At 47.9% G+C, this 10,829-nt stretch overlaps 1 protein-coding gene across 1 annotated transcript in view; it reads right to left on the bottom strand.

The window, feature by feature from the left end:
- csmd3b (CUB and Sushi multiple domains 3b) overlaps positions 1–10,829 on the bottom strand; it is a 282,923-nt gene that overhangs the window by 204,220 nt on the left and 67,874 nt on the right. The window contains exon 2 of the mRNA XM_076011490.1: positions 8,075–8,297. Coding sequence (XP_075867605.1) covers positions 8,075–8,297 — 223 coding nt within the window. The remainder of the gene's footprint in view (positions 1–8,074; positions 8,298–10,829) is intronic.

The following is a 10,829-nucleotide window of genomic DNA, read 5'->3' as shown; positions in this document are numbered from 1 at the left end:
TACGTCTTACCCCCCTACAGGGCAGAAGTGATGCAGGAAGAGATGAAATACTTCTACCTCAGGGGTAAACACACCTCAGTTCACGTACGCACGCATGCACGCACGCACGCACACACACACACACACACACACACACACACACACACACACACACACACACACACACATACCTACCAACCCCTCTCAGTTAAAGTGTACTCTACTATAATTCCATTCCGACATCAAAAGAGCGTATTTGCTTATTTTCACACCCATCAACACATCTTTGAATTTCCAAGCCTGTGCATGTACCCCCTTGTGCACCTGTGTGCTTGTTATCAGTGCACGCGAGCACTGCGTGTGTGTATGTGTGTGTGTGTGCGCGCGTGCAGGCAGGGGTGTGTGTTTGGTGTGGCCTAGCCAGGTGTAAAATTGCTGCTGTGGAGGTTTTGCAGACACAAAGTGGGTCAGCGCAGGAAGCAGGACGAGGAAATAGACTGGCCAGTGTGTGGCGACTCCCAGGAAGCAGAGCAGATTGAGGAGATCCTCCGAACCCCTCCCTCCCTTCCCCCCTTTGAACCAGTGTAAGGGATCTCATAGGTCGAATGGGCATTAGCATAAATAACAAGCCAAGAAGAACGGGAAACAACTGTTAGCGCTGCAGAGGTCTCAGCACGTGGCTTTTAAACCGAGACAGGATGGTGCAATTTAATTATTTCATCTTATTTTTTCCCTTCCAGACTCGTACTTAACCTTGTCCCGCTGTCGCCATTTGAATTTAATGTAGGATTTAATATTTTATGCCGCCACTCTCCACAGCAGCGTGCCTGGGTGGGTGTGAATGAGTCAGATCGGCGGATCGGGAGGGTTTTCTAGGGAAGTCTGTCTGTCTGTCTGTCTGTCTGTCTGTCTGTCACATTCTTCTCCCAGCTGAACTCCGTTTGCAGAGGAAACGGTCGCCGGTTAATTAACGGTCCGGCGGCAGATACGAGGGCACACACTGGCTCCCTTTAGTTCCGACTGAGCACGATTCACACGCTGCCAACCGTGACGTGCGCGATGCAAGTCTGCTCTTTAACACGGAGCAAAATCTCCCAGGAGACTTTGCGGGAGTCGGAAAACCTTGGAGAGAGAGGCCCACGCTGTACAACGCTCAAATATGCATTTTTTTTTCTTTCTTTTTTTTTTTTTCTTTCAAATAATTGCGTCACCGTGTTGCTCCACATTCCTTGAGGGTGCTACAATTTATGGTTTGCCAGGAAAGCTGCTCAGCCGTTGCTATAAATATCACCTGTCTTTCCTTCTGGGACTTCCTCTGTTTGCTCACACGTCCTCCCGCTTCCTCTTCCTATTCCTCCTCCTCTTCCTCATCCTCATCTTCTTCCATCTCCTCACGTCACAACTTCCAGCCTACTACTTGTTGTGCGCCTGCATTGTGATCTTTGTTCTTTTTAAAACTGTCTGCAAGGTGACCTTGAATGTCCTGAAAGACGCCTTTAGGTAAAATTTATTATTGTTATTAATTTTTTCTTAATTTCTCCCCCTCACTGTGACTGGCGGCCAAAACAAGGAGATTCTACCGGCACAACTGGCATGAAGAGGGAATTTCAATGCCAAAATTTAAAGAATGTGCGATCAAAACTCCTTCGCACAGTTTGGGAGACTCACATCTCCACACTGCAACAAACATGGCGCAGATCTGGAAGGTCGCGAGCTACAACATTGCTGATCCTCAGCCGCCCAGAGGCCCCGACCGGCTCGCTTCTCCTCCCTCAACCACCGCAGCCACTCGCACGCTGACCTGCCTCAAGGCTCCTCCGTGATCCGCCCTCCCCAAAGCTTCCACCGGCCAGAAGCAAACCACAGAGGTGCTGCGGTGATGCTTGACCGGAAAAGATAAAGAAAAAAAATCCTTCAAGGCTCCCGCGCCGTTTTTTTTCCCCCTCCCTGAAGTGCAGCCGTAACGGAAGCGCACGTCTCGGAAACGAAAACCGGCCACAAAGCGTTCTGGTTGGTCGGAGAGACTCGGGGCAGCTTTAGGTGGGAAACGCATCAATTCACATGAGGGAACAGCTCCATCACAGGGTCCTGATTGGGCGGGAGGCTGCTCACTGAATGCTGATATACAGCGTGACAGGGGGGCTGCATGTGCCGCTCCGCCTCACCTGAGCTCTGATAAATTATTGACACCAAATCGAATCCTGACGGACTTCGCCGGCCTTGAGCTCTCACATGATGAACCGACGAGGGGGACGCTGCCGTTTGAGGCTCAACACCACGACGGCGGAATTCCTTAGATCGCTGCCTCTGCTTTGGTGTTGGATTCCCAATTGGCTGTCGCTCCCAATGAGTGCATACATCAAAAAACAGAGAAAAATAATTCAGTTGTAATCTTCAGGATTGTGATCTCCCTTTGAAAACGAATGGGAGACGCTGTGCGTGCAGCACTGCCGGTTGGTTTTCTGAACATTATAAGCTAACGAATCATGATGTCTTTTTCGAGTTTACTATGCCCAAGTAACGACTGTATGATAGTAGCTTAATTAACATTGACGCATAAAGGTAACGGACACCAAATAACAGCTGATTAAAATATATGAAGGAAATATAAAGGCCAATCTAGTCAAGTGCGATTGCTTTTCTATAGCTGTAATATATTTGAACTCTGTTAATCGACAGTGCAAGCCGCGTCTTAGAGTGCTTAATATTTGGTTTTAGCACCGTGGGGCTTCTGCAGCCACTCAACAGCTGGTTCCCTTAAAGCCGTTCTCTCCCAGGATATGGCGCCGATTGGGGGGGAAACAGGCGGCACGTCCACGCTAATAAAGTCGAGTTTTACAGTGAGTTGTTGCCCTGAGCCGTTTTGTGTAGCCGCGGTTAATCTTCCACTCGCGCCGCAATCGCAATAAACCAGTTAGCGCAGCGCTAAAGCCCGCTGCTATTTTTCACACAAATGCACTACAGACGTTTTCAACCGCGTTTCCATCGACCGCGGCTACGAGGTTAGCGGGATCGAAGCGGCTGCCTTCATCAAAACTAACCCGGTTTACTTTTAACAATATTAAAAAAGGCAAAACAAACAAATTAACATGGCACGCCGCAAACACCCACTGTGCTGGGGCGACAGGTTGATAGATTAAGACTATCAAATATTCATAAAAGTGACCTGGCTCAACTTTTTCAGCGAGTTGTTGGGAGTTTTTTGCGGCGATCAAACAGCACGTTGAGGGGCCCAGAAGAAAACCAAAGGAAATGGTTGAATTTTACCCCCCACACGCTGCATCACTCGAACTCAGCACAGAATTATGCTGCAAAGTCCAATGACAACAGTTTTCGCCAAGAGAAGAAAAGCACTTTGACGGCAGACAGTTTCAGCTTTCACTGCCTTGGGTTTAATTATTTAATTATTTAATTAACTCCACCAAACCTCAGAGTGTTTCCGCTGGAGACTTGCAAGTGTGAAATTATCTCACTTGGTCGCTCCTCTGTCTGGATCTGTTTTCATCCAGAGTTCCAGTTCCTTTCAAAACAGGTCCAGTATTTGATTTGTCGATTCACAAGAGTCTAAATGCGATTCACAGTCAAGCCTTTGAGCAGATCCCAATTATTTCCCTCCCACAATGTTTCCCGCGGGTTTTATTCCAGGATTTCTTTATGATCTATTTTCTGCGGCAATAATGAAATAATGAAAAAAAAATTGTGCCTTTTCGATTGTGTTAATTTTGTTTAATTTTTTTTCACAGCAAGAGGAACCAAACACCATTTAGTCCGAGTTCTCGCCCAGCTCAGTCCTGGAAGTCTGGAGCGATGGGAGCAAACCGTTCATGGAATCCATTTATTTTGCATTTGCAGCAATGTTTCTGCACCACATTAATTATCCAGTATTCAGCCGAATCAATATCCACTTTCTTTCATTTTTCATTTCGTTTCCAGCTCATTGTGGGAGGGCAGGTGAACAATTTCCCCAAAGACTATGACTGAGACGCTGGAGACCTCAATGGAGAGTCATCCTTTATCAATACTTATAGGCTCTAATTAAAATGTATTATCAGTCCAAATGAGGGTTTGGGGGGGGGGGGGATTCTCCCTGTAGCTACAGAACTAAAATTGTTAGTACTGTTACATAATGATGAGCTCATGCTTCTTGCAGGTAGTCTCAGCAGCGTGGACGAGACGCCACATGGGGAAAGAAGCGACTTTAAATAAGAGAGTAAAACAGCATCTTGAGATCTTGTGGTCTGCTTCTCTTTGTCTGACAGATTCTATTTAAGTGATTTCTTGGTTCAACAAATGTGGTGGTAAACAGGCTTGGGTGTGGCCTGTGAAAATGAACTCAGCTTTCCCAAAACTGTCATTAGTCACGATTTGTGATTTAACAAGGGGGGGGGGGCGGGGGCAATTACTTTTTCACATAGTCAGATAGGTTTTTTTTGCCCCCTTGGTAAATTAAATCATCATTTAAAAACTGCATTTTATATTTCCTTAGGTTGTCTCTGTGTGATATTAAAATTGGTTTGATGAACTGAAACCTTTGTGTGTGATAAATATGCAAAGAACACAGAAATCAGAACATAAACTGTATCAATGTCTAAAATGGATCAATGTTAAAATCCGCCCAACGACGACGTGAGGTGAAGATCGGAAATAGTCACACACTGTAACCACTATAAAGGTTAAATGCAGTTTTACGAGTGATGACTCCGCCTTCTTGTCACGTCTGCGTCATGTGACATTATAAAGGCGGCGAGACCTGCCGGGGTTGAGGACGTGACTAAGTCGAGTTGTTACGTCACAGCCGTATCCCTCCGCCAGTAGGGCCTCAGCTCGCATCGCATCTAGACGATGAACTTATATTTCATTGTGTGTTCGCAGGAAGTCGGAACCCATTTAGTTCCCGGAGCCTCTTTTTCCTTTATCCACCAACCGTCCATCCATCTTTTCTTCTTATCACTGCTAATCAGGCACTCAGGGTCACTGAGCGGTTTGCTGGAGTTTATCCTCAGCAGTCCTGGGGGGGTGAAGGCGGGGTCGCACCCTCGACAAACTCGACAAGTATTTCCGGGGCCCACCAACACAGACGCACAAACAACCGTCCGCTTGTTCACGCCTCGGACAATTGAGAGCCAACAGTGGTTGCATCTGGACTCTGAGAGGAAGCTGCGTGCATCTCGCCATCCTCCAGTGAGCAGCAGTTTTTTAGTCAGTCTGAGACATTTCACTACATTACTTATTACAGAGGTCGGAGGTAAAAGAGCGACTCAGAGTCAGCGGAATCCCCGACCAGACCTGCCAGGAATCGTGAAACGTGGGTCGCGTCGACCTCGCCTCTCCCTCTCTGCCTCTGAGTTACGGTGTTGAATAACACTCACCGTGAACTTGACCTTTTCAATGTGAAATACCATCCCGCTCGTCATCCTCCATCCTTGTAGACACTCCTGCGACGATTTGCGACAATTAGCGTATGACTTACTGCTCGGCGTCGGGCAGCGTTTCCTAATAGGTCACCGCCGCTTCAACTTCCGACCGGCACGAAGCTCCATTTTTCTCCTTTTTTTTTGGGGGGGGGGGGACAAATTTGAGGCGGCAAAGTTTTCCCCTGAAGGGCGGGGATGAAAGATGGAGGACGTTTCGGTTTCTTGGCTGGTGAGTCGGTAAAAAAAGCGGCGCTGTGCTGGATGTGCAGGCGGCAGCGTGTAGGCGTCTGCGCCCTACATGTTAATCACTCTCTCTCCAACCTCCAGCCCCTCCCCATAATTATCATTTCCTTGTTAATGGATTGGACCTTTTAATCGCCGTTTTGCCCTGGGTGCACGGGTCCACGGTGTGTGTGTGTGTGTGTGTGTAAGAGGGTAGGAGATAGAGAGTAAGACAGCCGAGGTAATTTAGCTTAACTGGCAGGGCGATTGTAACTACACAGACCATAAATCTGATGCATGGGCATGAGCCTGTGAGTGCTCACGCATGCACGCGCGCACGCACACACACACTGCCTGACTGAGCGGCGGTACGTGCATGCACGTACTGCCGCTCGGCACGGCCATTTCCTGTAATCTCAGATAAGCAGGAAACTCTGATCAAGCAATAAGAGCGTAGAGGGCATCTTACTCTTACTTTTCTCTTTTTTTTTTCCTCCCCCCCCACCCCCTCTTGCTGCCCATTTGGAGGAGAGTCACATGATCACGCCGCCGCCCCGCCCCCTCTCTCTCACTCTGTCTCTATTGCTCCCCTCCTCTAATTCGACACTAGAACAGGCCCCAGCCGGCCGGCCGGCCCGTTGATTATGACGGCGGCTGATAGGGAATTATGCTCGTTGGACCGGAGGAATAAAAGAAACTCATTTCGAGCGCTGATTAACGTCCTGACACGCCCTGCCTTGAAACCAAAGTTGCGTTCTGCCGCCAGACTGCGAAAGTTTCTGTCGCGCGCCGCATGATTTAATCGGCTTCAGCCCGACCTGAGATCACAGCGCAAAATAAAGGGGGCTCAGGGAGGTGAGAGTGACCCCCAGGGGGCGCTGGTGCTGGACAACGCTGCTGCTAGTGAGGGTATCGGTTCCCAAAACTGGCAACCCTCATCCCTCATGAGATGTGTTTGTGAGACAGCGCCACACTGGCAGTCCAGCAGTAGGAGATCAATTAACAAAGCAAAGGCAAAGAGTGGGAAATGTATCACAGCAGAATCAAATGCAGTCATGAACAGGGTGACCTTTAGAAAATAAATTGATACGCCATCGCCTTTTTGTCATGGGGTGACCGTGTTCACGTCTGACAAGCAGCAAATTGGTTTAGCTGAAGATGTGGCTTCACTGTTCCACGTCAAAACACAGCTTTACATTCAAACCTAAGCAGGAAGAGCACTGCAGTGGATTTTTGATTCAAAGTTGAGGAATTTTCACACTGATAAAGTGAAATTACACACATACTATTAATATTAAGCATTTATGTTGACATGGAGAGAAGAGCCAGGGAACAGCTGTCATGATTTCACTGTGACATCACAGCTGCTAAAACAGGGGACAGCATTTAATGCTGTTTTTTAATTGGCCTAGAATGCTTCTTCTATATCTTCTATATTTTTTTATAAATCTAATTGAAAAGTTTTTCAAATTTCTAAAAAGTTTTTTTGAAAAGCTTTTTCTCGTTTAATAATCGATTCTTTGTCTTTTACTGTTTCAATCACATGTGACCCAATTAAAGTCCAAACTCGTTGAGCACGAAAAGCAAAACTTTTTTTCTAACGACACTGATATAAAGTGGAGACAGGAGTGTGTGAGGATGACGGCGCCTGTCAAAACTTGGCTTTAATTTCCATCTCTGCCTCAGCACGAAGGAAATGTGACACTTTTAATAGACGGCGCAGCGTACGCACCTTTTTATCCGTTAATCCAATAACTCCATCATTCTAATCATCCCCGAGGTAAGAGAGGTAATTTCTAATTCCAGCAGACAGACCCCAACAGGCACCTCTGATTGATGTCGTCACGAGTCGTGAAGACTTTCTGTCTGGGCTGCTTTGTTTTTAGTTTCTTTCTTCTTTCTTTTTTCCATGGCCTGATCCCAATCTCATCGTTTCACAAATGTGAAGAAACGTTGGTTAAAGTCCGATGACAGATGAAAGAATTACATCCGGCCAACATTTCATTAAAGTAAAGGCAGATTCTTTTAAATCATTTTGTTTTTCTTGCAGAGCGAGTACAGTAAATGCTCTCGACGCGCCGCCTCTGCGGCAGGTTCTGCGCTCGCCGCTTTGACTTGCACTTCAAAGTCGCTGTGTCGATTCGTTGAATGCGGCTCAGGCCGTCGCTTCGCTGGCGCCGCCACAAAGAAGTGTCTCCGCCAGCCGCAGAAGTGGGGGACCTTGGCGCCACATCAGTGGCTAACTGCAAACAAGATGCTATAGACCTAAAAGAGGTGCCCGCCGCCTGTGCTGTGCTGTGCTGTGCTGTGCTGTGCTGTGCTGTGCTGTGCTGTGCTGTGCGTTCTCGCCCACCCACTCCTCTCCCACATTTATGGCAAAAGATGAAAAAGACGCTAAATGTAAATGCGATGAGGAGCAATACATTTATTTTTTTTTTAAAGGCCCCGACTGGACTTACCGGGTCCTAAAGTTGGCGGGGTGCGGGTGCCCATCGTACAGGGACAGGAAGTCGTACTCCTCCTCGATGGCGAAGGACAAGAACATGAGCTGGATGCGGCTCCCCTCCTCGCCCACGATCACCCAGGTGCAGTTGGCCCCATTGGGGTAGCCGTAGGGGAAGCCCGGCGACTCGATGCTGCCGTTGCGGCCCTTCAGCGTGCCGCCGCAGGTGTAGATGAAGCCTGCGGGGGGAGACAGAGAGGCGGCGTGTTGGTTTAACCTGGCGTGTTGGAAAAGGGTGACGTTGAAAACTTGAACGGCACGTTGGAGGATTTAAAAGTCCGACTTCGTGCAAAACTTCACCCAAATAAAACGATAAACGCTTTGGAAATGCCCCCTTTGTGATGTCAGAAAGGGCACGACACCTCTCACTGGGTTAGTGACTCAGACCACTCCCAGGGCGTTGGCTCCGCCTTCTGAGACCATTCATTCTAAACATTCCAAACAAGGTCTTGCAAAGGACCAAGTCGAAAGCAAGGAGCGAAAAACGTCAGTATTTTTTTTGACAGGAGGTGACAAACAGAGGGCTACATATGCCATTTTATTTTGTTGTGGACTTAATCATGTCCCCCGAGAATCTAAAGGATGGGAAAATAAAGATCTGACAAGCAGAAAAACACTGGGCCTTTAAATCAGTCTGTGCAGTCAGAGAACACTTAGATTATTGTGAGGTTCTCTTGACAGTAATAGAAAGTGCCGAGCCAATATTTGATTTTCATAATCACGCACACGCACACACACACACACACACACACACACACACACACACTCACACTACAGAAAACTACAGGCTATTATAGTGTTTTTTCCCCCTCTAGGCTAATTTTAATATTCCACTAAGTGATCAGTGCCCACTGCTGCTGCGCTACTCTAATCACAGCAACTGACTCATCATCATCATCATCATCATCATCATCATCATCATCATCATCATCATCGCCGCTGCTGCCGCTGCTTGGGGTTACCAGCGGCTAAGCTGTTAAAGGTGCCGCAGGACGGGTGAGTCACATGACCGCAGGGATAATCCGACTCCCGCCGCCGGTACAAAGCGGACGGGATGCGATATTAACGGGACGTATGTGAAGTGTTTATAGACGGCCGACCGCTCGGCACCGCCGTCCTTTCATTCCCCGCAGAAGAAAGGGCAGGAGGTGCCACAGAGCTTCAGAGGAGAGCCTCCCTCCCGCCCCTCCCCCCTCCCCTTCCATCAGCCGCTGCTAGGCAGTCAACACAGGGGTGCTTGAACCGCGGGACCCCCGGCTGATGAGGCTCTCAGCGGCCACCGAGCCGTCGGGGCGCCCGTCATAATGGATGGAATCAATAAAAAGACCACAGTCCTGCTGCCGACTCGACCCTGTGAGCCTGGAAAAGATCAAAAGTGAGCTAATTTGATGTCCTTCTTTTTTTCTTTCTTTCTTTTTCCCTTTCTCGCTCCTCCTAATCCGACGCTAATACACCAGGACGCCTGACAACACAGGGTTCTGGTCAAAGTCCTCCAGAGAGGCCGGAGCAGCCACAGCAGGTTTGTCCTAAGGAAAAATAGAGATCCATATTACGACCCGAGACTCCAGCTGAACTGCCTATCACGATGAATCATCCAGAAAGAGGCAGGTTTTAGAGTTGAGTCCAAGTTGGAGCTTCCATGTGTTTGGTAAGGAGACAAACAAAAAGCAGTCACAGAGGGCGGAGTCAACACCTGGACTCGGGAGTGCAGTCACTCGCAGTTTAAAAGTCCCTTGATGGCATCACAAAGTGCAAATTTTCCAGAGATGCGACTTTTACGAGAACATATTCTCAACATTGAAGCAAGCAGAAGAAGAGCAGGATGGAAATGTTGTCATTGATATTCAATGACAATAAAGTGAGGACAGTTTTTAAGATGGGAACTTTACATTTTAATGGTGTGCTTCGCTTTTAGCATCAAAAATTGTTTTGTTTTTTTCCCTCACATGTTGACATTCAGTAACTTTTCATTAGGAAGGCATCTGCTCACTCTCCATACTTTACTGTTCATCTCTAAATTGAGTCACCCCTGCACAATGTAAACACTATTGCAATTTAAAATGTCCCTGATCTTCGTGAACACAAATCAGAACAATTCGCTTCTGAATTCTGCCACCAAAACTTAGCGGAAGAAAACAAGAAGTGAGCAAGCAGCAGGACAGTGGACCCAGGTCGCTGCTGCAGCTAACCGCTAACTAGCTAGCCGAGCGGCCGGACACGGTCGGCAATCGCTGCTTTTTATTAACGCAGGAGTGAGTGGAGGCGTTTTCCTTTTTCTTTTTTTTCCCCTCTGGATGACATATGCATCTGCGTGCTGCCTTTAATAGGAGAGGGAAAAAATGACAACGAGATGATAAAAATGCGACGGCTGCGGCGCTTACGCTTGTGCAGGCACGTGCGCGCGCACACACACACACACACACACACACAGACGGCGGCAGCATCAAGGAAACTTAATGACTTCTTTAGAAAGGCAAAGGAGAAAATAGCGCGAGCTCCTAATGAGCTACTGTAGGGTCTTCATTATGGCTGCGTTTGTGCCACAGGAGGAGGAGGATGAGGAGGCGGCAGCGGCGGCGGTATAAGAGCCATCTGACGCACAACTGAACCTGCGGCACTGGAAGATAAATAAATAAATAAATGAATGAAAACAACTCAAACAGGCATCTCGACTTTTCCACACGTGGGCGAACCACAGTCGGAGGACCAAT

This window comes from Nelusetta ayraudi, unplaced genomic scaffold, assembly GCF_046127955.1.
Source record: "Nelusetta ayraudi isolate G7.1 ecotype Tasmania unplaced genomic scaffold, CSIRO-AGI_Nayr_v1 ptg000135l, whole genome shotgun sequence".
Lineage (NCBI taxonomy): Eukaryota > Metazoa > Chordata > Actinopteri > Tetraodontiformes > Monacanthidae > Nelusetta > Nelusetta ayraudi.
The sequence above is the reverse complement of the archived record's forward strand: the minus strand, read 5'-3'. Positions and strand labels throughout refer to the sequence as shown.